The 27,621-nt window shown below is 41.5% G+C and overlaps 1 protein-coding gene and 1 pseudogene across 1 annotated transcript; both read left to right on the forward strand.

Moving 5' to 3' along the window:
* The first annotated feature begins 3,258 nt into the window (after window positions 1-3,258).
* Window positions 3,259-4,422, forward strand: LOC147459573 (uncharacterized). Its single transcript, XM_086510814.1, has 2 exons — window positions 3,259-4,184; window positions 4,284-4,422. The coding sequence occupies exons 1-2, from the start codon at window positions 3,898-3,900 to the stop codon at window positions 4,327-4,329; spliced, it is 333 nt and encodes a 110-aa protein (XP_086366940.1). The 5' UTR covers window positions 3,259-3,897; the 3' UTR covers window positions 4,330-4,422.
* Window positions 4,423-4,749: 327 nt separating this feature from the next.
* On the forward strand, window positions 4,750-7,248 carry LOC147459574 (uncharacterized; annotated as a pseudogene).
* The last annotated feature ends 20,373 nt before the right edge of the window (window positions 7,249-27,621 follow it).

Genomic DNA, 27,621 nt, shown 5'->3' on the forward strand with positions numbered 1-27,621 from the left:
ACATTTCACAAAAAGACTGAGTATTGAAAACGGTGCAAAAAATGTTTATTTTAGGTCAAAAGTCAATAATTATGATTATTTACTTTTAGCTCAAAAATAATCAAGGTTGATACTAGAGACTCTATGCATGATTACAAACATCTTTTGTGAAAGCTCATAGATCGAGTTTGGATCACAAAACAGACCAAAACCTTGATGAAAATGAAATATGCAGTGATTGTCAAGAAATTGAGTTTGACTTGATGAATCTTGTTCAAATTATGTGAAACTTGACTCAGAGGCTTAAAACATGTCACAAAAAGACTGAGTATTGAAAAAAGTACAAAAAATGTTCATTTTAGGTTAAAACTAAATAATCACGATTATTTACTTTTAGCTCAAAAATGATCAAGGTTGATACCAGAGACTCTTTGCATGATTACAAACATCTTTTGTGAAGGCTCATAGAGTTTGGATCACAAAACAGACCAAAACCTTGATGAAAACTGAAATCTGTACTGATTGTCAAGAACTTGAGTGTGACTTGATAAATCTTGCTCAAATTGAGTGAAACTTGACTCAGAGGCTTAGATTGAAGTGTTAAACAAGTGTATATGCTCAGATGACCCAAAATATACAAAAATTTGCTAGAAGTAAATAATCATGATTATTTACTTTTGTCCTATTTTTCAAATTTTTGGACCAACTAAGCATACCACCAGTTTTATCATGTTATATTGAGCACATATATCAAATTTGATAAGATTTGGATCTATAAAGTGAAAATTGTGGCTAGATTTGTAAAGTCAATCTGCAGACACAAAACTGTAAATTTGAGTAGAGTTTATCCAGACTTGGTGAAACTTGCTTAGGGAGCTTAAGTTGAGTTGCTTAACCTGTTTGTATCAACATTTTGACAAAAAGTTGCAAAATTTTTCCAAAAAAGTAAATAATTCGCTTTAGAAATGAACTTTTTTGCACAGTTGGGTATACGACAAGGTCAAGTATATCAGGTAGACTTCACAAATCAAATTTGGTGAAATTTGGATCACAGAAGTGAGACTTAAGTCAGATTCTTGAAAATTGAGTCTGCGGACACTAAACAGTTGGTTGATAACTTGGACAAATCTTGTTCAAACTCAACCAAACTTGTCCAGAGACCACAAAGGTGATTACCTGGCAAAAGAAGCCTAAAAAGTGTAAAAACTAAGAAAAGTAAATAATCATGATTATTTATTACTGAGACCCAGAGACAAGATTTTTGACTTTTGAGCTTGTATAGTGTTAGAACAACATAATACAAGGCCACTGGTCAAGTTTGGATTTCATCGGGTCCAAATTATAACATGATAACTCAGTTTCCAATTGCAGATTAGGGTATTCAAAGCCGAATTTTTCATCAATTTTGACACTTTTTACCTAGAGTTAATCAACACTTTTAAACTTAAGAGCAATCAACTGCCAAAAGTACTTTGGCAAAAGCAGTCTTATCAAACTCGAGCAGGAGTAATTTTGTTAATCAGCACCAGGATCTGCTAAGAGATAGCTCTTAGGGACCAAGACAACATGGTCTCAAGTCGAGCCGAGAGTTCAAATGCACGAGAACCAAAGCTAACAAGTAGCAGTCGCAACACATGCACAACTTCAATAGAGCGAATTTTACATGTCTATGGATACATTGGACATAAGCTTTTGTATACAGATTCAAAAGGCCATAGGGATCTTATGAGTAGCAAAGCAGGACAGGAGCCACGATCCTATTGATCAGAGTAAAGCCAAATTCAGAGAACTCCTAGATGCTCACAGACTTCAGTGGAGCTAGGTATTGCAAGCTCAAAGACGAGGCGCAGATAGAAGTGCAAAAGATGGATCCAAGTGGTTATCCAAAAACCTGCACAAGCCCGCAAAGCATCCATTTAGTGCATATGCAATCAGGATCGTTGTACATGGATTACATTCGTCAAATCTACAGTTGAGAGCCAGTAATGGAAGAACCAATAAATCAACCAATAGAAGCCAGTCTAAATGGAGAACCAAGTCAAAGACGGTACAAAGGTCAAGATGGAGCAGTCTACAGCTTGATGCTTACTGTTCTGAAAGAAGATGCCGACAACTTGGCCAGCATAGACGTAGAAACTTCTTAGATAGAGCTTGACATGAGAGAATCAAATGAAATACCACCAGTCATGGCGTTGGTGCAGCGAGATCCACTCGACCCATCGACAGACTAGATGCACGTATGGTTGTGGAAGAGTCCTTGTGCAAGTACATGATGCAGGATAAAGCAGATTTCACCAGGATATGTATGCAAAGTGTGGCATTTGGGAGGTCAAAGGTGGGTTTCAATGCTACTAGATGGAGAATCTTAGGAATGATTAAAAGGCACCGCGTATCAATTTTTTTGCTATTGTCGTTGCTTTATAACTCTCCCATTTGGGGCTATGACAATTCAAGTTTGTGGAAATTCAAGGCGATAGTACTATTCTCAATATGCAAACCTTAAGATGGATGTTTTGCCACATTTATGGCTATATGTATAAGTACTCAAGAGCATAAGATACCCTTGCATATGATCAATGGATTGGTGCAAGGAGACAACAGAAGGTTTTAAAGATGCAAGAGGATGACGCCTGACACGAGATACAAAGTTAAATTCATGTTCTTCTAGCATGGCCAATCGAAGGCGCGTGACGGGGAGTTAAGGAAGAAGTTTATTTTCGGTGAAGCTTCGAGTTAACCGCAACGTGCAGGCACTTTTGCATGGAAAAATGATGGCGCTACTACAGTTTGGCGGAGAAGGCTAAAAGAGTAGAAAGGCGGCATGCAGAGCACGGGGGGGGGGGGAGGTCGGAGCCTAGCTAGGACTAGAAAGAGAGAGGAGGGGGACCAGTTGCAAGGGCCCGCCAGTTGAATACAGGAGGGGGCAGCTCTGGAGAGCGCTGCAGAGGGGGCCGCCTTGAGGTGAGCAAGGCCGTGAGCAATCACAAGCAGAGCAAGGGCGACAGATTAGAGGCCAGGGCTCAAGAGACTTGTGCGACTTTGGTAACACAGGGAGAAAGAGCAAGGGCAATACTAGGGCTGGTGTGCAAGGCAAGCAGCATAGGAGGAGGTGTTGTAGGGCACAAAGAGAGAGCCAAAAGCTACAGTCGAGAGGAGACAAAACATTGAATTGATGTGCTTATGCAGGGCCTCCAAAGAGGGGAATTTGTATGCTAAAAGCACTGCCACAGGAGGACCCGATGGTAACTGAGCACGGAGCGCCAAAGAACTTACTATGAAGTAGAGCAGGTGTGCAGGAGTAAGGCTTGTGTTCCACCATCATTAACGGAAAAAAAGAATCATTCTAGACCTCTCTAAAGCATAGCCAATTGCATCAATATTGGCATAACTTCTATATTCTTGATGTTTAAGTGGATATTTTTCCTTCTCTCTTTCTCTTGTGTTTTATGGTGTATCGAGTGTGTGAGTGTGTCTAAAGTGAAAATAATGTGTGCAAAATACATGTCGGATTAGAATCAAAGGGGATGTGCTTTTGTATGGTTGTGGTGGGTATCTTGAGCATGATAGCTAGCGGGAAAGTTTGTCTGTCGATGATCTTGGGTGTCTGTGAATATCAGGTCTATTTATATGTGAGTGTATGGTGCTATCAAGGATCAGAGGTCGAGATAATTTATTGTATGCTTTGCGACCGAGTGTGTATAGTCAGGGTTGGTCGGGTTCGGGCTTGGATATTGATTGCTTGCAGATCAAGAGTTTAGGTGTGTGTTTGCTAGGGGATAGGGGTGCTGTGAAATTACTGGGCTATAGAGAGGCATTCACTGAGTGTGCTGGTGGTTTTCCGACTTCCCCCTTTTCATCTTGTGGTGCCCCCATGGAGGATCCACTGATTGCTTCCTAACAAGGTGTTCTTGAGTCAAGATGAAGAAAAAATTGGATCCGGTGTTCAAAGGAGATGAAGATGCTGATGATTGGATTGAAGATTTTGAGTTATTCATGCTGATAGTATTGCGAATGCCAGGTGATGAAGCCAAGCTCCAAAGTACTCTACCTTTGGTGCTGCGAGGTAAAGCAAAAGTTTGGTTCGATGGCTTAGAAGATGCACAAAGCAGACTTGGATTGAATTTTGCGAGCAATTCTTACAAAGGTATCGAAAGGTGGTGTCAGCTTCGGAAGCAAATGCAAAGATCAAAGGCTTGCAGCACGACGTAAGTGCAAATTTTGATTCTTTTGTTGATAGATTTGAAGCTTATTGGGGGGATTTTGCGGCTGCTACCCAAGCAACAAATGCCGGATATTTTAAACAGGAAAGGTTTCTATCTTGCTTGCATCCCTATGTTCGTGAGAGAGTGAATTATGAAGATCCAAGGACCTTTGATGAAGCTGTCCAAGTTGCCAAAGCAAAGAGTCAAAAAAATGAAGAAGAAGATGGAGGCAGGATTGCTACAGTCTATACTCGCAACAGCCAGTAGAGCTAGGTCCAAACAGATTGATGAGCATCAAGAGGTAAAAGCTCCTTTTTTTATTGATATGAATGTGATCAAAGCACATGAAGATGATCCCAAGGTAGAAGAGGTAGAACAAGTGCCAACCAGGCTTGCTCAAGAGGACAAATTAAAGTGATAAAAGACTTCAAAGGAGAGGTGTCAGTTCTAGAGCGACAACAAGGCTGACAACAAAGGTGCAAGAACCGGAAAGATCAGAAGAGGAGTCCTACATTTCTCATAGCTCCAACAGTAGTTTGGACATAGGTAGCATTTGGAGACGGAGTCCATGTCTTCTAGGTATGAAAGTTATGATGTTTTTCATGTAGATGAAGTGGAGCAAGATGTATACGAGTTGCGTGCCAGTCATTTGAAGGTAAAAGAGGAGCATAGTGCAAGTGTGGAGATGCCTTGTGTGAACAGGCCAGTCGAACAACCCTATCTTGTGTCTTGTGATGGTGAGTCCCTATGAGGTATGGTTTGATTGTGCATTCGACCTAATTGAAGAGCAAGTTTTTGAGGATGACTTGCAGGAGCTAGGAACAGAAGTTGTGGTAGGTCAAGTTGATCTGTCTATGCAAGGGGTGGGGCAACCTTGCCTTGATGGGCATGTCGAGGTGCACTTTGAAGTTTTGGAGTTTGTGTGTGTCCGTGGAGAGCTAGCTCCGGCAGATGACTCTATGGAAACTGATACAGGTGCAGCCTATAAGAGTGAGGCTCCATGCAACGAGGAAGGTGACGCCAACCTTGCAGGAGATGAGGTATTTGACGAATAGATTGAATCTCTAGCAAGTCATACTCCTGAGTATGAAAAGGTGGCCTTGGAGCCGTTTATAGAGGGTTTGGTTATAAGTTTGCAAAGGGATCAGGTTTGCTTGGTTATGCAGTAAGTGGAGGCAAATGGCAAGGTTTGGCTACTTTATGCTATGCTATTGATAGCTATGTTGTTCCAGGTTGCTTTGAAAGGTGTACTATGAAGGTTTCAATGCTCATATGATAAAGATGATGATATGGAGGGTTCTGTAGCAGATGACAGGATAGATGCTTATGGTATAGGTCCTTCAAGTGAAGGAAAGTATTCTTATGGTTGGCACAAAGGCTTGTGGATACAGGGTGACAAAGCTCCAAGCTATGAAGAGCTGGAAGGGTGGCGTGTCTATTGGCCAAGAAGTGCAAAGGAAGGCTTGGATGTGCATGTTTTACAAGTGGATGGCCACGACCAATGTTTTGTTTTTGATCCAGGTGGAGATTACACCATGCTTGGGAGATCCTCGAGCTTTCCATTTGATCCTGGCAGATGATTGCAGTAGCAGATGATTTTCTATCTATCTCTATCATATCTATATATCCACTATATCATCATTTTTCTTATGCAGCCTATGTAGCTATGTTATATCATTCTGTCTATACATTACTATTTTACATAAATAATGCTATGGTTGAGCATGAATGCTCAACGAGGGGGTGGGCAATGATGGTGCAGCCAGATCCAGTTGACTCATCGACAGACTAGATGCACCTATGTGAAAGCTAACAAGGTGGTCGAAGAGTCCTTGTGCAAGTACATGATGTAGGATAAAGCAGGTTCCACCAGGGTATGTATGCAAAGTGTGGCATTTGGGAGGTCAAAGGTGGGTTTCAATCCTTCTACATGGAGAATCTTAGCAATGATTAAAAGGCACCGCTTCAGTTTTTTTTGCTATTGTCGGTGCTTTATAACTCTTTGATTTGGGGCTATGACACTCAAGTTGTGACAGAATTATTCTCAATATGCAAAGCTTAAGATGGATGTTCGGCAACATTTACGGCTATATGTCTAAGTACTCAAGAGAAAAATATAGCCTTGCATATGATCAATGGATTGGTGCAAGGAGACAAAAGAAGGTTTTAAAGATGCAAGAGGATGACGAGTGACACGAGCTACAAAGTTAAATTGGTGTTCTTTTAGCATGGCCAGTCGAAGGCACGTGATGGGGAGTTAAGGAAGAAGTTTATTTTAGGTGAAGCTTCGAGTTATCCGAAACGTGCAGGCACTTTTGCATGGAAAAAGGATGGCGCTACTGCAGTCTGGTGGAGAAGGCTGAAAGGGTAGAAAGGCGGCATGCAGAGCACGGGGGCTGGGGGAGGTCGGAGCCCAGCCAGGAATGGCAAGAGAGAAGAGGGGGGCCAGTTGCAAGGGCCTGCCAGTTGAATACAGGAGGAGGCGGCTCTGGAGAGTGCTGTAGAGGGGGCCGTCTTGAGGTGAGCAAGGCTGTGATCAATCAACAGCAGAGCAAGGGCGACAGATTAGAGGCCAGGGCTTGAGAGACTTGTTCGACTTTGGTAACGCAGGGAGAAAGAGCAAGGGCAATACTAGGGCTAGTGTGCAAGGCAAGTAGCATAGGAGGAAGTGTCGTAGGGCACAAAGAGAGAGCCAAAAGCTACAGTCGAGAGGAGACAAAACATTGAGTTGATGTGCTTATGCAGGGCCTCCAAAGAGGGGAATTTGTATGCTAAAAGCACTGCCACAGGAGGGCCCAATGGTAACTGAGAAAGGAGCGCCAAAGAACTTACTATGAAGTAGAGCAGGTGTGCAGGAGTAAGGCTTGTGTTCCACCGTCATCAACGGCAAAAAAGCATCATTCTAGACCTCTCTAAAGCATAGCCAATTGCATAGTTATGCCGGCTTGTGTTCCACCGTCATCAACGGCAAAAAAGCATCATTCTAGACCTCTCTAAAGCATAGCCAATTGCATAGATATTGGCATAACTGCTATATTCTCGTTGTTTAAGTGGATATTTTTCCTTCTCTCTTTCTCTCGTGTTTTATGGTGTATCAAGTGTGTGAGTGTGTCTAAAGTGAAAATAATGTGTGCAAAATAGATGTCGGATTAGAACCAGAGGGGATGCTCTTTTGTATCGTTGTGGTGGGTATCTTGAGCATGATAGCTAGCGGGAGAGTTTGAGTTTGTCGATGATCTTGGGTGTCTGTGAATATGAGGTCTATTTATATGCGAGTGTATGGTGCTATCAAGGATTAGAGGTCGAGATAACTTATTGTATGCTTTGCAATCGAGTGTATACAGTCAAGGTTGGTCGGGTTCGGGCTTGGATATTGATTGCTTGCAGATTGGGACTTTAGGTGTGTGTTTGCTAGGGGATAGGGGTGTTGTGAAATCACTGGGCTATAAAGAGGCATTCACTGAGTGTGCTGGTGGTTTTCCGACTTCCCGCTTTCCAGTGTATTTCTCAGATTGTGGACAAAAAGGTGGATATTTTTCTGAAGACTGCCCAAGAAATCCAGACAACAAGGACACATCAACTGCCAACAAGGCATAGAGTAAATTGAAAATGCGAATCTCAATGTAAGTACATCTAACTCGTCACTTTGGATACAATCAGATGATTCTGCATTACCATTAGAGCACCAATGAAAACACTACAAATTCAAAATTAGCATAAAGATGCACAGGCACCTGAAAAGCTTAAAATTTATTCTTTGAACAACAAATTCCTGTACGAATTTGGTCAAGGTGTCCAGATCTCGCCGAAGTTTGAAAAGACTGTTAGGTTTGCAAATGATTTTGCATCCATTGGCACAAGTGTGCAATCATTCATGAGTCTAAGGGACACATCAAACATAACGATGTTAGCATTGTATGGTACACATAATTCATATGCACACAATGTAGACCAAAAAGAGCAACTAAACAAAAAGGATCAACCAGTGTTTGAACGGTCCACATACCAACTCATAGAAGAGTGTCCAGTGATAGATCAGAAAGGATGGTTCATTTTAGAGGATAGAAACTATTATAGCCCATCCTCTCTAGAGATGAAGGATATTACCCGAGTGAACCCAAATATCTATTCAGAGGCAACTCTCATCCATCCAAAATCAAGCTTTGACGCTGTAACCAAACGAGCGTATACTTTGACCAAACCAATCGTAGATATAGACGAGAGTTTAAGATTTATCATGACTTGGGTCCGAAAACCACAGAAGCTCATATCATAGGAGAGACATGGGATAGACAATATCAGGGCAAAGATAATGTTATCTACAACTTGACTTGGGGAATAATTTTTCATGTTTCACGGAGATACATAGGAAACTATGGAGAAGCTTTATAGATGCCAAACATCAACAATGCTACCCAAAGCGTACCTTCACAATCTCAAAAGGTGAGACTAAACCAGAGCCACAATTTTGAACTCTTACAATGAAGCAAGCTATAGTGATCACCCTAGGAAGGGGGAGATGCAAACCCATCAAGCTCAGCTCTTGTACCAGGAACTGCAATGTCAGTTAGAAGTCCTAGAGCCTCTAGCCAACAGACCCCTTCAAAGAAAAAACCATTGAAAGATCATATGATTGTTGGAAGTTTCCAATTAACCAAGGCTCCCTCACAATCTATAGACAAATGCTTATATGAAGATCATCAAGGACAAAAGTTTCAGTTGATCTCCATGAGTCAAAGTCAAAATCCAATAAATCCCATAGTGTTCAAATAGTTACATGTGATGAAGCTCGCATATGCATATCGAGATGCAAATTGCAATGATTTCAAGCAGGTCTAGGACCTTGTATAGGCCCCTATGGATGTTAAACCTGAAGTCAAAGACTATCTGAAGATGATGCAAAGCCTCAAGCTGCCAAAACAAATGACAAAAAAGTCAAAGTCAATGGAAGCTAAAGTCCAGAAAGCTACACAAAGGTTACCACCAAAATCTCCTTCGAAGAGAAAGATTCTTCCAGAAAGTATAGTGCATCTTCTAAGATCAAAAGTTACAAAAGTGCAAGCAGACAATGCTCATCAGTTGTGCAAGAAAAAGGTGCAGTAATGCAAAACAAGCCAACATCAACAGAAGCAGGTGATCAAGACAAAGACAATGTGGAAAAAGTTCAACCCAAGGAAACTGCCACAACAAAATCAATCAGTACAAAAAAAGATCTTGAGACGATCAAGTGCAACATTGTTGGTGAAACGAAGAAAAGATCTCAAGTGAAGTAAAGTTAGATTTTTAGCTAGACAAGAACCTCATGTCTTCTCGCACTTGGAAAAATGTGGCCAACCACAGCTGGAACATGCTCATAAATTTGTGAGCATATTTGTAAACAAACAAGCAGAATGCTGGGGAATCATCTCCATCGCCATTCAAGTAGGTCCACAGATCATCATTGCCCAATTCCATGTGATCACAACAAAAGATCTTACAGATAACATCATAGTGGGAATTCCATTGGACCAAAAAGGTCCTAGAGATATAGAATTCAATGAAGATGAATTTGTCAAAGAAAACAAAGAATGAAGACCAGGACTGGTCACTCTTGGATGACATCACAAAGTCCTCAAGCACAATTAAAATGGAGACCGATGCCAAAGCAAAGCTTATTGAAGATGATCCATCTCCATCAGACTTAACCTCAGAAGAGCTTATATCAAATCAGGCATCAAGAAGTGCATATCAAATAGAGCAAAGAGCAACCACGAAATCTATTGAGTAGAGAATTCCACCAAGGCAAGAAGATCAAAATTGCAGACAACCAGGAAGCAATAGGAAGTCCAAAGATCCAAACATTGCCAGCTAAATTAGCTGATGAAAGTCAGATTGGAAAACAGAGTTTTAGACCACCCTCCATAGAGACACATTTAGATCAAGATGGGACCATGACAAAAGTAGGACATAAATCTTCAAAAGCACCTCCAATGAGAATAGCTATAGTCCTCAGTAGTGTCAATGGAGCAACTGTTAAATGTAGTGCTAAAAGAGTGGTGGTAATGTGTGTGCTAGTCTCCACCCAACCATGCTATCTTATACCCTCCCCCTAGCGTACACACTGTCCGACCGTGTTGGTGGCCTTTCCCGTAGGACCCATGTCCTTACATTGAAAATTCCAATATAGGTAAGTAGTCTTCCCAATTGGTTTGCTTCTTGCTAACATACGCTCGTAGCATATCCTCTAGCACTTGATTAAATCTTTTGATTAGACCATCTGTTTTTGGATGATCAACCGTACTTAGATTAAGTTTAGTTTCCAACTTTTGAGACAACTCTCCGAAAGTGATTATTGAACTTTCGATCTCTATCACTAATGATACTAGCTGGAAGGCCGTAGAGTCTATATATATGCTCTACAAATAGTCATGCTAATTCTGGTGTCTTAATCGTAGTCTTAGTGGGAATGAATTGACCCATCTTTGTGAGACGGTCTACAATTACCCATATGGCATCATGGCCAGGATTTGTAGTATCTAGTCCTACTACAAAATCCATAGATATACTCTCCCACTTACCTTGTGGAATCTCTAAAGGATGTAAAAGATCACCTACCTTGAGGCACTCTGCCTTATTTACTTGGCATTGTTGGCAGTTTAGTACGTACTCTTGGACATCATGATGTAAGCCTCGCCAATAAAATTTCCGTCAAATTAAGGCATACGTCTTACGAATACCTGGATGACCAGCACTTGGACTATCGGGACACTCTAATAATATTTGGTGCCTAGTGTCTGAGTCCTTTGGCACCCATACTCTACCCTTGTAGAGTAAGTAGCCATCATTAATGGAAAAATTATTCCGTCACTTAAGCTCTTCCTGAGTAGGGGTGGAGCTTTGTTGTATGTTGGAGTTTTTATCTGCACGTGTAGAGACATGTTGATCTGGTTGTACAGAGACCTGTGAGTAAGAGGGATCCCTTTTCAAAATTTCACTCCACACTTTAGCATATGATTGATCTTGTGCACACTTGTCACGTAATGACTCCAAAAATCCACTCTTTATTTTTGTGAAAGCAAGTGAATTAATCTGAGGCATCTGACTTAATGCATCCGCTACTACATTATATCGCCCCTTGCGATATCGTAGCTTACAATCATAATCCTGAAGGATTTCTGCCCATCTAGTTTTATGGCCCTTCAAGTCTGTTTGAGTAGTAAACCATTTGATACTCTCATGGTCAAAAACTACTTCAAACTCGGCACCATATAAATAGTGTCGCCACTTTTGTAAAGTGTGAATTATGGCATAGAGCTCTCGCTCATAGAAAAAATAATTCTGTTGATCTCTATCTAACGTTTTACTTTTCAAAGTCTATAGGTCTTCCCTCCTGGAGAAGTACCACACCAATTGCTTTATCACTAGCATCAATCTCTACCACAAACCACTTAAGTGGGTCAATGATTGATAGGATGGGAGCAGTGGCTATAGCTACCTTGAGCTATTTAAAACTGCGTTTTTGGGCTTCTTCCCAAGAAAAGGTCTTACCTTTTGCTTTAAGTGATCCTTCATAGAAACAACAATTTCGGCATAATTACGGAGATACTAAAATCCAGCCATGCCTAAGAATATTTAAAGCTCCTTAACCATGTTGGGATGTGGCCATCGCAGAATGGCAGTGACCTTTTCAGTGTCTGTCTTGATGCCAGAATAAGAGATCACATGACCAAGGTAATATATCTCTATTTTAAAGAAATTGCACTTACTTTGCTTCACATACAGAGCATGATCTCCTAGCTGTTCAAACACTAATCGTAAGTGTTTTATGTGTTCATCATTAGTCTTACTGTAAATGAGAATGTCATCAAGGAAAACCACAACAAATTTTCCAAGATAGGGATGTAAGACACTATGCATGAGTTTCATAAATGTAGTTGGCACATTGGTTAAACCAAAAAACATAACTAGAAATTCAAAATGCCAGAACAGTGTTCTAAAGGCAGTTTTAGAGATATCTTGCAAAAGGATACGCACCTAGTTGTAACTTGAACGAAGATCTATCTTTGTACAGTATCTTTCCTCATGGAGTTGATCAAACAACTCGTCCACTTGAGGTAGAGGATACTTGTTCTTGATGGTTATAGCATTTAATCCGCAATAATCTATGCACATGCGTATAGTACCATCTTTCCTTTTTACCAATAGAATTGGTGATTCCCAAGACAAAGTGCTAGGTATAATGAAACCATGGGCAAGGTAGTTAGCCAACTGACTCTCAACCTCCTTGGCTTCTTTAGAAGAAATGATTGTTTTGATGAAAATGTACTGGTCCATCAACTTTGGAGGCTTGGTGTGACCAAAAGATGAGAAATTTTACAAGTTTCTTATTTTTTCCATGCGTAGTAGGCCTTGAACTATAACCTCATAAAAGGATTTTACAAAATGAATGGATCTACTATGGTTTTGGAGGTTTTTCTCAAAACCCTGAAAGGACACTTTTATGTCTTGTTAGGTTACCAACCTAGTGTTAAGCAATGCATTTCTACCATCTGCATCTTTTGAAGCACTTGTCTCTTGGACTCCTTGAGTTGTGTGAGCTTGGTTTCCTTGAACCGTGTCACTTGTGGCTCTTTGCTACCGTCTGCATCTTTTGAAGCACTTGTATCTTGGACTCCTTGAGTTGTGTGAGCTTGGTTTCCTTGAACCGTGCCACTTGTGGCTCCTTGAGGTATCTGTGAATTCATAAATTTCACAAGTAGCTTAGTAAGATTTGTAACATTTGCATTGAGTGCAGAGAGGTTGAGTTAAATACGCTTTGGCGATTTTCGAAAGTCTTGAAAGTAGCCATATCTACAAGGCCATGATCTCCTAGGTCATCATCGTCATGCATATTAGTGTCAGCAGCACCCGTGGAGCCCTGATTTTGATCTACGTGCTCAAAATCAAAAGTGTGCGTAGGTGGGATATCCTCAGTGGCCATGGTAAACACACACTAATGTAAAGAGAGAAAAAGATATCAACTCGTACCTTGTAAATCTTGAATTTTTTGTGCTTTTTATGCTTGGCGATTTGCGTTTCATGCAAACCTCACCTTGCAAAAATGTTAGCGCTTCATGTGTCGTTCGTTGTAAGAACACCTTCGTTGATTCTTCACAAAAGATTCTTCACAAAAATGCGTCGTTTTTTGTGAAGAATTTTCTTCACGTGTGAAGCTTCTTCCTTGAAGAAAAATGAACTTTGGAGGAAAACTTGCCTTTCTCCAATAAGTGAAAAGGAAGGGTGAAACTACTTCCTTGAAGTTTGAAGCTTTGTTTTTCCTTCTAGCTTTCTTGTCAACGCAAGTATGCTATCTTTTCTTGTTATACACAACGAGGTTGAATAGCTTGGATGGTAGAGTGTTGGACTCTTACCCTCATGGGTTGGGTTCAACCATCCTTCATGAAAGTGTTCAGAGGGCCTTCCTATGCGCGTAGCAAACGGAGCCTTTGGAGCCTTGGTGCCATAGAGTTGTTGGTCGAATGTGCCTTGGTCGTGCATTGTGGAGGGTGTAGATGGGGCGGTTGTAGCCGGCTGTTGCTGTCTGCCTTTGCATGCTATACATAGAAAATTGTGCTTACCTTGTTTTTGTTGCACATCGGAGAGGTCGCTGTCTGCGAAACTTGGGAGAGAAGTAGCGCGTCGCATGCACATGCTTCTCGCTTTTTTGCTTTTTCAAAAATAGCTCGAATACCAATGAAAGGGTGGTGGTAATGGGTGTGTTAGTCTCCACCCAACCATGCTATCTTATAGCCTCTCCTTAGCGTACACACTGGCCGGCCGTGCCGGTGGCCTTGCCCGTAGGACCCATGTCCATACAAATGCCCTATTGTATAAATAAGTAGAGTGCAATATGATTGCAAAGAACATTCAAAGGATCCTCCAACTCACCCCATGCAAACATGTCTCTCGTATCAATGTTGGTAAGTTTTGAGCTAAAAGTAAATTATCACGATTATTTACTTTTGGCTTAAAATGATCATAATACTTTTTGTAATTTTTTCAGTGGGGTGGACAATCTTTTTATGACCTGTTTTAAGTCTCTGAGTCAAGTCAAAATTTAATTTGGCCTAAAATCTCCAGAAAAAGTAAATAATCCGAGTTTTTGCAAACTCTTGAAAATTTACCTCAAATGCATCCTTAAGCTTACCCACCACTGGTTCATACAACTTTTAGAGCATAATCTCTAGCCGATTTTAGTGGTTGACAGTCTTTTGATGTTGTTTCAAGCTGTATACCTGAAATTTTGTAACTTCAATAAACAACTCACAGATGATTCTTTTGGAGTGAGCAATGATTTGAGATCTCACCTTAGATTCTACTTATCCTACTCCTAGGTTCTACTCCAACTGGGTTGTGGAAAGTGTCCATAAACACTTGTTTTCTTGTTTTTTATGGTTTCTTGAGCATTGATATTAAGGCTTGTCTTGTCCATCAATCATTCTCAAAATCCTAATCTAATCCTACAATCCTACAAGAAGGTACTTAGCAAGTACAATCTACTCCCAAGCTACCTCTACACAGCAAAAGACGACACTCTTAAGCTATACGGTTTTAAAGAGAAAGTTTAACTCTACGCGAACCTAGAGGAAGTTAATGGACAATTACACAAGACGCTCGTGTTTTCTCTAGTTTAGGTCTGTTCGATCCCCGGAAGCGGTGCCAAATGTGGGACGTGTCTCTAAATTCATTCCTATCTTATTGCAGACATAGCGAGAACCATGAACATAATTGTCAATCCATGGGACGAAGCTAACTCGACTAGTGCATAGAAGCTATAAGAGGTTGTCAATCTCTTGGAAAACAACAGACAACTCGCATCTAACTCAAGCTACACTCAAATGACCGAAATCACCAAAAGCTAGTCGTTAATCGACAAACAAATCATAACCGTTACAGCATCAGACGACATCCAAATATTACGAAACTTCTAGGACATGTTTATAAGACCTAATCACACATGCTTATGGTCTCAAATTCGACTTTAGGTCAAGTACACATGTTTTTGACCTGGTCGTTCTCGACCCAGAATGCATCTAAATGCTTAGCAATGATGCCCAATACCCTGCCTATGCTTTACTTTGTGATTTTCTAGCTTAAATTCCTACTTATGATGAAATTAGGCCGCGGTTTGGCGACGCTAAAGGCTATGGATTAGAATGAAATGATTACGTCAATGCGGGATGTCTTACATGCGGTTGCAATGCAACACCTCTTGCAAGTCAACTCCATCTACCTGCTCTTCAAACACTTGTTTTGCTACCACATCCTCAATCAAAGAAGAGATAAATTCATACCATACCATATCATCTTTCAGTAGAACCTCCACAGAATCTCCCTCCTCATAGGAGTAGGCATACTCACTTTGCCCCACTTTATCACTATCCGTCTCCAACAAACTTCAACATGGACCCATCTCGCCATAGTCACAAGGTATATCTGCAATCACCACTTTTCCTACCTATTGTTTTCCCATAGTGGAGGCTGCCTCATCCTTCCTTGTAGAGCTCTGTAGTTTCTGCACCACTATATCACACTCCATTGCAACCTTCACGAGCATAGTCATCAGCATGGCACCACAAAGCACCCTCACCTACATATCTTCACGTGTAGTTCTGGACTCCTCCACTTGGCTTATGTCCGACATATCAGCTTGCACTCCTCCTTGATCCTCACACACATTTATCACATCTCTACCCACATGGAAGAGAACAAACTCCTCGTACCTTGAATGGGATGAATCAATCTCTCAAGTGGTATATGCATCTAGAGAGTTTCTATAACCTGTTTCTACCCCCTCTTCTATCTTGAGATCGGAAATCTCTTCAAGTTTTACCGCTTTGACCTAATCTACAAACCTCACATTTTGATCTCTAGCACACATCAATGGAGCTTGACCAATCATATCTGGACTTTTTCGTGGATCTTCTACCCCTTTGGGAGCCACCCGCACTTCCTCCATAGTTGGAGCCTCTTTAATTGGCACCTTGGGCATAGAAACCACTCCATTTCTCTGCAACCAAACAACCCTTAGCTCCTCTCACACCAAAAAAATCCCTTTGCCCCAAATCTGGCTTGATTTTCACTGCATCAACCTGCTTTGACACTAACAAACTTGACCATTCTTGCCTCTCTTGGACCTTCTTCAAAATCTTCTTAGTCCGTCCTCTTGCTAAAGCCACATATTCTTCATACGACACAAGCCTATCTACCTCCACTTTGTCTCAAAACTCCTCATGCAAACAATCCATAAACTTGCTTAGATTTTAAAAACCAACATATTTTTCATTACTTATTTTGATAAGATGTCACTAAAGAGCCTCGGACTCCCACTCGAACGCTCAAAAGTCACAATCCAACCTTTGTTGCAACCTTTCTAGCTTCTGCTTCACTTCATCCAACTGCATATCCGCCACAAACTTGCACCAAAAGACTGTTTCCACGGCCTTTTCCAAGGCCTCCCAATATGTCTTCTCTTCTTCAAGTATCCCATCATACCATCTCCTCGCTTTACCATGAACCAGGAGCCAAAAAACTTGAACCACACCTACATCGCTTGATAAGATGCTTTCCAACAAAAACAAACCATAATCCTGGAGCCAAGTTTCCACATCTTCAACCCCAGTGAAAATTAGAAAACCCAACCACATCCTCTTTAGCAACACCTTCTCTTCAAAACCTACACATTTAGCCTCACCAAAACCACCACTTTACCTTCAAATAGGAACAACTAGTGTGCTCCTTCGTGGGGACACTAGAAGATGGAGATAGGGAAAACACCCGAAACACAACACAAAGGCCTCTCTATAGCTCAAAGAATTCATAGAACCCTTGTTTTCTCAAAAACACCTTTAAAACTTCGCACTTCCACTAGCAAAACACCATGTGTGCATAAACCAATGCACATATAAGCTCACCGTGAGAGAACCCGCACTCGATTTCACACCATCAACACATGCACATTAAAAATGGCACGAGGGCCCACTTGCTTACACACGCCGACACCACAACACAAAATCAAAAGAAGTAGAGAAGGAGGCAGGGGAAATGATGCTTGGGAAATGGCTATGGAAGCTTGATCATACTCAAAAAACAACATAAGATCTCTTACAGCTAACAATAGACCCACTTGGTTTTTGTGTAAGAATACTCTAACTCTCTCTCCTTGGACTTTGGAGGCACACACCTCTACACACAGGAGACCAAAAAAACTTGATGTTGGCTCCCCTCATACAAGCATGCAAAAAGCCCAATTTTTTTTCAAAAAGACCCTTATAGGAGAGGCTCATCCGCTTTTGGTAGTTGCTCTCCCATTGGCCCATTTGGCAACGTGATTTGGTAACATGTGGAGGGTGGTGCTCTTTAGCTTGACAAGCTTCTCAATTTCTCTCTCACTGAGGCAGGCAAAACTAGAAATGTTTCTAGTACCCCTTGGGACTCTTCAAGTTTTACATTTGAATTTCCCTCTCTCTCCCTCTTAAACCCTTTTGAAATTACACTCCCTCACCCTTGGCAATAAAAACCTTGCTAGTGTCGATGGGGGTTTCCCTTCAAAAAACATTGGAGCTCGATGGCTCGTGAGAAACGGCCCCATCCAAGTATCTACCACATCATCCTTTTTTGCCAATGGCTGGCACCCACAAGTAGCACCATCATTGCACTAAAACACCCTCAAAACACAAGGACGTACACCCAATATTGTGTGGAACCGCCTGCGTAGCAGAGCCCTCACCATGATAGGCTTGAAGGAGAGATCTTGCCTCCTCCTTGTGATGGTAATGAGGTATCCACATTGTGCTATATATATTGTGGGTAGGAAGCCCCTCAAACCCCATGTAGGAATATTTGAAGGCCACATAGTAGTTTGAGGCCAATATCTCTCCAAAAAGTTTAGAATAACCACTATGAGGTCCAAGGAAAAACTGTTTTCCTGAGCCCAATTTGACCCTTCCCCATTTGCTCCTCTAGGGCTGAATTACCCTTTTGTAAAGACATGGCACAAGCCTACGTCACCAAATACGACTCGTAAGAACCTCTCCAAATTTCAACTCTCCCGAGATCGCAAACCAAGGGTCCAAAACTGAAAGAAACCAGTTGACATCGTCTTGCCTATGACTGCTTCTGCATTTGACTAGGCATATCTTACCACCACAACTCCGATTGATGAGCCATCAATTCCAATTGACTGCCCACACTAGAAAAAACTTTAGAAAAAATTGGGGAGTCCAAAAAGATCACTACTGGCAAACCTTTTGAGGAGGTCACACTGCCACACAACTCCCGACAAAACTTCAGCTGGCCGTAACTTGCCCATCTGAGCTCCAATTGACGCTTCAAAAGGACATGCATGCACTACAACTCGAGCACTTCAAATATATCCATTGACATCATATCTGACCACCCATATGCACCTACCCATCCCATCAAGGATCTACAAAGAATTCCACCTTCCAACTGCAATAACTTTCTCTCTATGGCTCCAATTGAGGGTCGTCTAGACCGACTTATAGAGCATCTTGAGGATTACACTCTTGCAAATATTTCTAGCACTTTGGACACCTAGAACTATGAATCTAATTGGCCCCATCATGGATCCTTTTTTGCCTAAGGAACCACCTAAAGCATACATTTCAACACCCACTCGCATGCTCAGGGCCTTCATTCTTGGTCTAGCACTTTAGCCTACACCTATAGGCACCCAAAGCACTACCTTGCTTGCTTCATAACACCAACAAATGTTGGCTACATCAATGATTTCAGCTGAGGGTATTGGTTCCTTTCCCTTGAGCACATTTACAATTTGGTCATATTCCTCAGGAAGGGCACAACTACTTGTCTTCTTCTTCAACTTGCAACTCAATGTACATTAATTGTGTGAAAATGCTCTTTAAGCCTATTAATGAGTCTAGAGAGGCCCTCATCACGGCCCATCATGAGTCCACATAATTGCATTTTAAGTGAAATCTTTGAGTGCTTTCCTTTTGCTCCAAATAGCTATTCTAGGGTTTTCCATGCACTAAGAGCAATAGCGGCTTCATCTAAAATGAACATAAGTATCATGAAGTGCTGTGAGGATGGTTCCAAGTGTGTATTCATCTTGGCTTTGAAATTGTGATGTGCTAGTTGTAGTTTTTGAAGGGTCTCTCTATCACTCATTGGCATCGCCGCACTTCATAGCCCCATTTTCATGAGAAATCCCTTGAGTTTCACCTACCAAGTGTGAAATCCCATGCCATTGAACTTTCTTAGATCATATTTCCCCATGGTGTGATTAAGTGTGAAAGATAGGGCCTTACCAAGGGACTCCCTTGGTGGTGTCTACTCTCCTTCACAATCACTTGATTCGACAAATAATCACATATACATCAAAATATTTGTACTCGGATGAATTCAATTTATTGAGTATTGAAAAAGGCAATGGTTGTGACTTAGAGTGTGAAGAAGGGGCTTTTGTGCGAGAGTAGCCTCTTGTAGGCCATAGTGAGTGAGGCAATTCTTCTAGCTTGTTGGGCCATGGGAAAACTTGAAGATTAACTTTGCATAGGAAGCTACCCTTGTAGGTTTAGCAAAAAAAGGGAGCCCAAGGTAGTCCAAGTCATGGGAAATGGCCCTGTACAAGGCAAGAATGACGCGATAACGGATTAAAGTTGGGTGACCAATTGGCTAGGGTCCTGTTCGTGGAACCACCTTGATTATAAGGTGAAATGAAGTCCGAATCTTGCATCTTCCAAGTTTGCAACCTTACTAGAATTAAGCTTCTCAAATTTGATCCTTGGTCGACACACAATGCACTATAATTAGTGGGCTAGCAACTAAGCCATTGCACTTGCACATGGAAAGCTTCAAATTTAGTAATTTCTAGTTTGGTTGAGTAGAGCTTCACACGCACATAGATGAACACCCAACTTTGAGGGAAGATTAGAGTGGTCTAATCTCACTCAAATACAAATGTTAGAGACTTAGTTAAAAGAGTTTTTCACAAGATACCTCCAGCAAGAAGAGTGATGCAAGATAATGGGGAATGCCATCATCCAACCATGCGCTCTCAAGAAAGAGCTTAGATGGCGATATAGACAATTAGAGAAAGTAGGAATACAAGGGGCTAGCAATCCTTATAAGGATGTGTGTATATATCCGTAATGGATCATGGAGAAGGCCTCCTTATATAGATGTAAGGGAGCCTATATGCACCCATGTGTAGCCATGTCCAATTAGAATGCATCCATGCATCTAGGAAACCAAGTCCAAGTAGAACGCGGTCACCTTTTGTTGAATGTTGGCTACTAGCCATTGAAATCTTTCCAACCAGCCAAAGACCATCGGCCACCAACCATCTTACCGGCCACCAACTGGCCCTTTTTTTTTAATCACTTTTTGGCCATTGTCTCCCTGGCCAAGGTTTTTTGGTGAGAAGTAGTATTTTGATAAATATTCGGGCCTTGTATTTGCTTCATACCATCTATGGTCACAAATAAAGACCTCATCAATGTGCAAGCTAGAATCCACCATATATATGTGCACCATTGGCTTCTTTTATATGGGGACCTTACAAACTATACAACATACATTGTGATGATCAAAAACGACAGGTGGGCATTACAAGTATACTAGCATAGAACCCCTTAATTTTAAGCCCCATTTTGCATCAATAAAGCTTTATATTGAGCCATTTTAGGTGCATTAGGAATAATCCACTTTGTAATAATGTTAATCAAATTTTTTGATTGCCACTAATCTACTTTGCATCATATCCCTCTCCACTTTCCTTGCTACTACTAGATTCTATTTTATTCCGCATTTCTTACATTCTAATTGCAAATTAATGACACCTAGCACTAGTGAGGCTACTAATGATCAAAGACTAGTGGTCTAAGAGTTCAAAGACTTAAAGGATTTCTTAAACTAATCATTAGAGCTGAACTAGGCATAGGGCATGTAGAGCATAGAGTAGATTAGGATCAATGGTGGGTGATTAGGAAGTCCTTAATCATGCTAAAGGCTATGATCCCACACTGTTGCAACACCATACCGATTTCTTCCTTGTAAAATACCCTTCACAACACTTCATCTCATCCATAGGTCATAAGATTCTCTCATATTAATGTAAATTTGCGGGACTTTTGCACTATCCTCTACTTCTGTAGCTTGGACAACCTTTTTGAGCACTAACCGGTGCTCAAAAAGTCTTCAACCTCTTTTAAAGTCTCCCCGTTTGCATAAGTGCATGGGGCCACATACTGCACTTGTACCTTGTTGCTTGCAAACTGTTCTGCTTCTTGGTTTTTCTCCCTTCTAACATGCTTGAATGGAACCAATGCTTTAATGCCTCCTGTTTCACCTGCCATTGGCCCAACAACTGCTTGATGACTAACACTGCATCACCCTTCACCACTAACTTAGAGATGCCAAATTCCATGATTGCTTTGTCATAATAATCAATATCTAATTCTCCTAAATGATTTTCTCATATTAAACTGATCATTTAATGTGGGGAAGTGACAGGGGAGAAAAGGCTAGAATATTGGTTAAGCTAGCAGACCGCCCACAGTAGGGATCCAAAGGGGGGGGCCATCTGCAAAAGATCCATGTGCAAAAATGGGCTAAAAAGACCCTAAGGTTCAGCCCATTAAGACTTCCAAAATGCTAAGGTTCCAAAATTCAAAGGTTGTGTCCAAAGGGTTAAAGCTTAGGGGGAATTGGATGCTTTGTGTGCTCTCCAAAGTCAACACATATCCCTACATGGGAGGGGGCGAGCCCTTCTTCTAGGGGATGAGAGAGAAAGCCACACACACACACACACACACACACACACACACACACACACACAGAGGCTCCCTTTACACAAAGGGAATGAGGGACACATGTCAGCTCCCTAGGCCAGATGCCCACAAGGTGTGCCCAGTTTCTATTTGATGACCCTTGAAGTGGACCAATGAGAATTAAGCTAGAGTAAATCTAGTTTAATTAATTTAAAAAATTTAATAAAAGAAACCGATGAGAATTAAGTCTCCTAGAAGACTATTGGGCAGTCTCACAAGGGGTCCAATGAGCATTCAGGAGCCCAATGGCTTGCCTGATTCCTATTGGCCAGGAGGCAAAGGGGTCCAATGAGAGTTTAGTTTAATTATTTAATCACCTAAAGCTCTCACAAAAGGGGAAAGGGGGACACATGTAAGAAGGCTATCACTTATGCTGCTTAATAGTCATTGGTTTGACTTGGGGAGAGCCAATGAGGGCTCAGCAAGAGGGCTTGCCCAAGAGAGAGAGAGGGGGCTGATTTTTGCAAGGCATTATCACACAGACACTCACACAATCTCATGTGTGAAGAAAGAGAAGACTATCTCTTCCCAAGCTTTAATGGAGAGCTCATCACACACTCCAAGCTTGTGAGATAGAAGCCTACATCAACACACTCTTGGCATGTGGATGCAAATCCAACCAAGAGCCAAGCTTCAATGCATGCTCATCTCCTCTACCAAGCTAATTACTAAGCTAAGCTATGCTAATATGAGTGATTATGTGAGGAGATGCACATCTTTCTCGTAAGATACTCCTTCTTCCTCTCAATCTACTCTCATACCCTGCTAGCTCTCACCATCTTCGAAGGTGTGTGAGGTCTTGGGTCTGAGAACGGGGATAATTCAAGTTGTGTTTGCTTAGTGCATGAAGCTTTCATCTTCATTGCACTAACTAGTCTTGAAGGAACACAAAGAATTGTATTGTACAATGTCTCTCTTGATGGGAGAAACCATACTACAAAGCCTTTTGGAGGGGGGACCGGCTCCATGCAAATCCGGTCCTCAACTGTTGTCATTAGCTTAATTTCTCTCTCTTTTGAAAGTATTGTCGATGCTATCTAACTAGGTGTTATGCTTTTTGTTGCTCTCTCCACCCAAGCACTCTTGTAATTCTCATTAGGAATCTATTCTAACGAAATGCCCACTATGTTCATGCTCATTTCCGCTACACACAAGTTATTAGGCCATTAAATGTTACATGCTTCATGGAGGGTGAGATACTCTGCCTCATTATTGGTGTGAAAATCCTCCAAGTTGTAGGCTTTCAAAAAGTTCACCACGTTGTGTGGATCCCGTATCACCACACCTCCACCTGCCTTTTGTATTACCCTCCTATATGCTCCATCAAACCACATGGTAAAAGCTCCCACTAAATCAGGTTCCACTTTGGTTTCATCCCACACACCCTGGGATAGATTGGCAAATCAATGGCCTTACTGACCAAAATATCTGCCAAGTGAGATCGACTACTATTGTCACTTTGAATTCAAACTGGAATTCCTACAGCTCTATCACTCATTTCATGATCCGCTTCCTTGGCTTCAAGTGCAGCAATACCTCTCGTAATAAATTGTTGGCCGTCAACACATAAAACTTTTGCACAATGAGATACACCTTGAACGTCTTGTAGGGAAAGACTAAGGCCATGACCCAGTGCTCGACTTCGGTGTAGGTTGCCTCTCGAGGAATTATTACCCTGCTTTTCAAAAGAGATAGGTTTATAGATCCTTCCCACATTCTGCATATAGTACAACTCCAATAGCTATTGTGCCTACCTTCATAGCAACATAAAAAGCATCTTCTCGATTGTGTGGACACACCGTAGGCATTTGACACAAGATTTCCTTCACCCTATCAAAAGCTACTTGAGCCTCTTCCTCCCATTCAAAACCATGCACTTTCTACACCCTCTTTTGAAGGGGGTATACATATTGTGACAACATCCGAAGAAACCTTGACAAATACTTCAGCTTGTGCACAAATGATACCAAACCTTGTGCATTGGAAGGAGGCTCCATAAATACTAGAGCCTTGACCTTCTTTGGATCCACTTCAATTCCATTCTGCAATACCACATGGCCCAATAGTGACACTCAAGGATGTGCCAATTGCATTTCTTGAGGCTCAATTGGCCTCCTTTTTCATCAAGCCTTTGAAAACAAAGTTATAGATTTGACAAATGATCCGCCCTTGAGCTATCCACCCAATGTCATCCATGAAAACTCTAATGAACTTACCCAAGTAGGGGCCAAACACCATGTTCATCCGATCCTGAAAATCATTTACCAAACCAAATGGAATCCTACGACATGCAAAACATATTCATGGAGAGATAAACGTCATCTTCAACTCATTCTCAAATGCAATCCCTATATGAAAGTACCCTGAACACCCATCCATAATGGAATACCTCGTATCTCCAGCTACATGATTTAATATCTCATTATGAAACGGAAATGGGTAGTGGTTTCTCTTGGTCACTCCATTCAATGATTTATAATCCACGCATACCCTCCATTTCCCATTCTTCTTAGGAGTAATAGCCACGGGGAAAACCACTCTGACTCCTTCACAAGGTATATAATACATGCATCCAGTAATTGATTAATCTCCTGCCAAAGGGACTCCTTTTGAATTTCATCCAATATCCTTAGCTTCTGTGCCTTAGGCTTGTATCCTTCTTTGAGGATTATTCTGTGATCAACACCCTTGGCTCCTCGCAAATCTCTATACTCGTGTCGCAAACAGATTTGGAAAGGAGGCACACAATTGTATATAGCTTTCCTTCTCTTGCTTGGTCAAATCTCCACTTAGCATATTGACCACGTCTTTCGTACCTATGGCATGCACCTGTGATTGCACCTCCTCTTTTCCACTAGAGTCTTCCACAATGACCCCAAACAAGTCAGCATCAATCTTGAGCATATAATCCATGTTTCCTTCTTCCTCCATATCTATATAGCCTTCATCATTGGCCATTTTGATCTCATACTCATAGTTGGTGGTGTCACCCTGGTCTCTTTCCGCCATATGGTGGAAACAACTTTCCTTGTCTTCAAGTCTAGCACCACCTGTCTTTTTTCTCTTTATCAGGCAAGGTAAACACTTTGATTTCCCAATCCTATTTGGTTCTTATTGCCAATAGCCACGGCCTACCCAAGATAATTAGATAAGGATTATCACCTTCTTTCATCACAAAAAAAGTCAATTGGGCACTCAATGCCCATAAATTTCACTCTTACATCCTGGGCCACGCCCAAACACCTAGCTTTAGCATGGTTAGCTATCCTCTTGACTTGGCTATTGCTTTAACACATGTTTCCCTCATTGCAATTTTTGTCATGATGCAAACATGTGCTCCACCATCTATATATGCTTGAACTTGCATCCTGTTCTTGATGACATCATCCACCAAAGGAAGAAGATTCGCTGGACTATCTACACTGAGTGCAATATTTTGCAATGCCTGCACATTGCCCTTAGCTTTTGGTAGCCTTGTGCTCATACTTTAGACCATTGTCTCCTTAGATTAGGGCTCAAAGCCAACAACTGGTCAAAAGTTATGTTAGCCTTTTGGTTCTACACATCACTTACTAAATCATATTCGTGGTAGCCACGCCCTAGTTGAAAGTCTCCTTGCTTGATCTTACAACACCTTCTCTTCTTGTTAGTTTCCAACTACTTCCTAACCTCATACACTTTCTCTTTGCCTCTACAAGCTCTAGTTTCCCGCTTGGGTTTTGTTTGTCTTTCCATTCTTGCCCTTTTTTTGGCCAAAATTTCAACATCTTTCTTATCCACACCAATGATGTTCACTCTAGGGACTTCACCACCATCTGGAGGGCCCGAATGCACTCTAGATTCTCAACCGCATGCTCTCTTGGGCCATTAAGCTGTGCTTAACCTCTCCCTCTACCGCACAATGGGTAGATACCACCTCTTTCCCTTGGCGGATGAGGACATCCTGGTGCATAATGACCTTCTTCACTGCAATTATAGCACTTGCCAGGCAACAGCCTTGCCCTACCTCTTGCTCCTCTCGGATATCCCCTATCCATTGCACTCAACCGTAGCTCATACATCTTCTCCAATAAATCCTAAACCGTATGTACCCACTGCTACAAAATAGCAGCCATAGCCCTATTCCCTTGATTGTCCTCCTGAGCTGACTCTCGAGGACTTTGTGGTTGAGCAGGTGCCATCAATGCATAAACAAAGCACCCCAGTCCACTCGGATTCAGCTTCAAAATCCTCTTTTCTGCTAGACCACCGTTTGCACACCTCTCGACTCGATCACACTGTATTAGATCACAATCCAATACACATGCAGAGTGTGACACATTTCACAGCTTCCCACACTGCACACCAAGATCCTCTTTCTCACTATTTGCCACAAAATACCACTAGTTTGGTAGGGGGACACTTGCCTACACACACACACACACACACCAACACCGCAGACACAAGCACAAGAGCAGCAGAACAAAGGGGGGAAAGGGGAAAAGATGCCAGAAAGTAGGCAATGATTGCTTCATTGTGTTCAAGATAGCCAAGTACAAATGGCCTTGTTGGTATGACCTCGATGGGCACAAAAAATTGAACCTCGGGAGCCCTCGATGGTGGCTCGGGGGGTTCACATTCAATACCCCCCTATATAACATGCGTTCGTGGGGTATTTAAAAAACCCCTCTTTTAACATGTCTGAATGAATATAATGACCCTTATTTTTATGATTTTTTCCAAAATTGAATATAAAAACCCCTTATTTTAATGTATCTTTATTAAATTGCTTAAAATTTTGCATTTTAAAACCCCTCCTTTTGAACTCATGTTATACATTAACATGATTACATAGTGCACCCTCCAAGGCTTATGGCGTCTTGATGATGGAGCTTTCCTTCCTCCTACCTTCATCACCAAGGCACGCTCAATCAAGCTCTCTTCCCTTGATCTTCTGCCGTATGAAACAAAACAAACCCTTGCTTGGGCTCACCCCTTCCTCTAGAAAACCAACCGAAGAAGATAATCTAGAACCTTTCGCCTTCACTCCTCGCTCCTTGCTCGAAAAAAAACCCTCCTCCCTTCCATATGTTCTTTCCTTCCCTCTTTTTTCCCCCCCAAGGGGCCAACAACGATGCCATCGTTGCTCCCCTTCTTCTCCTTCTTCTTTTTTCAAACTTTCTAAAAAGAGAACCTCGTGGGGTAGTAGCACTATTTTGGATCTCCATCCTCCAACTTTCTTTTCCCTTTCTCTATTAACTGTAAAACTCACCTCTAGGCCTAGCCTTTTTGGCCTGCCCCAAAGGGGGGAGGCCTTAGTGATGGTTTCCCTTTTTGCTAATGAAAAAGGAGAAGTTATTTTGAAAATAGATTAAATTAAAAAACTTAGTGTGAAAATTGATTATTAAAAAGACCATCTTCTGAGATGATGAGGTTTTTTCGAGGACACTCATTACAAAGACGAAGTAATATTTTCACATTTAACTGAATCAAGGAAACAAGGCATGAGTCATATTTTAATTTTGTAATGGCAAGCTGCAAGGTGTTACTTCAAGAGGCATGGTGAAAAGACCCAAGATTGTCGAGCGACTGGGAGAAATAAAGGCAACCGTCAGTGAATTGAGAGT

Source organism: Adiantum capillus-veneris, chromosome 4, assembly GCF_014529385.1.
Source record: "Adiantum capillus-veneris isolate H3 chromosome 4, ASM1452938v2, whole genome shotgun sequence".
Lineage (NCBI taxonomy): Eukaryota > Viridiplantae > Streptophyta > Polypodiopsida > Polypodiales > Pteridaceae > Adiantum > Adiantum capillus-veneris.

What these genes read in the sequence shown, in the direction of transcription:
- LOC147459573 (XM_086510814.1), top strand. Translation starts at nt 3,898, where the DNA reads ATGAAGAAAAAATTGGATCCGGTGTTCAAAGGAGATGAAGATGCTGAT. An exon ending in TCAAAGGCTTGCAGCACGAC is followed by an intron (nt 4,185 to 4,283) that starts GTAAGTGCAAAT and finishes TATTTTAAACAG; the next exon opens with GAAAGGTTTCTATCTTGCTT.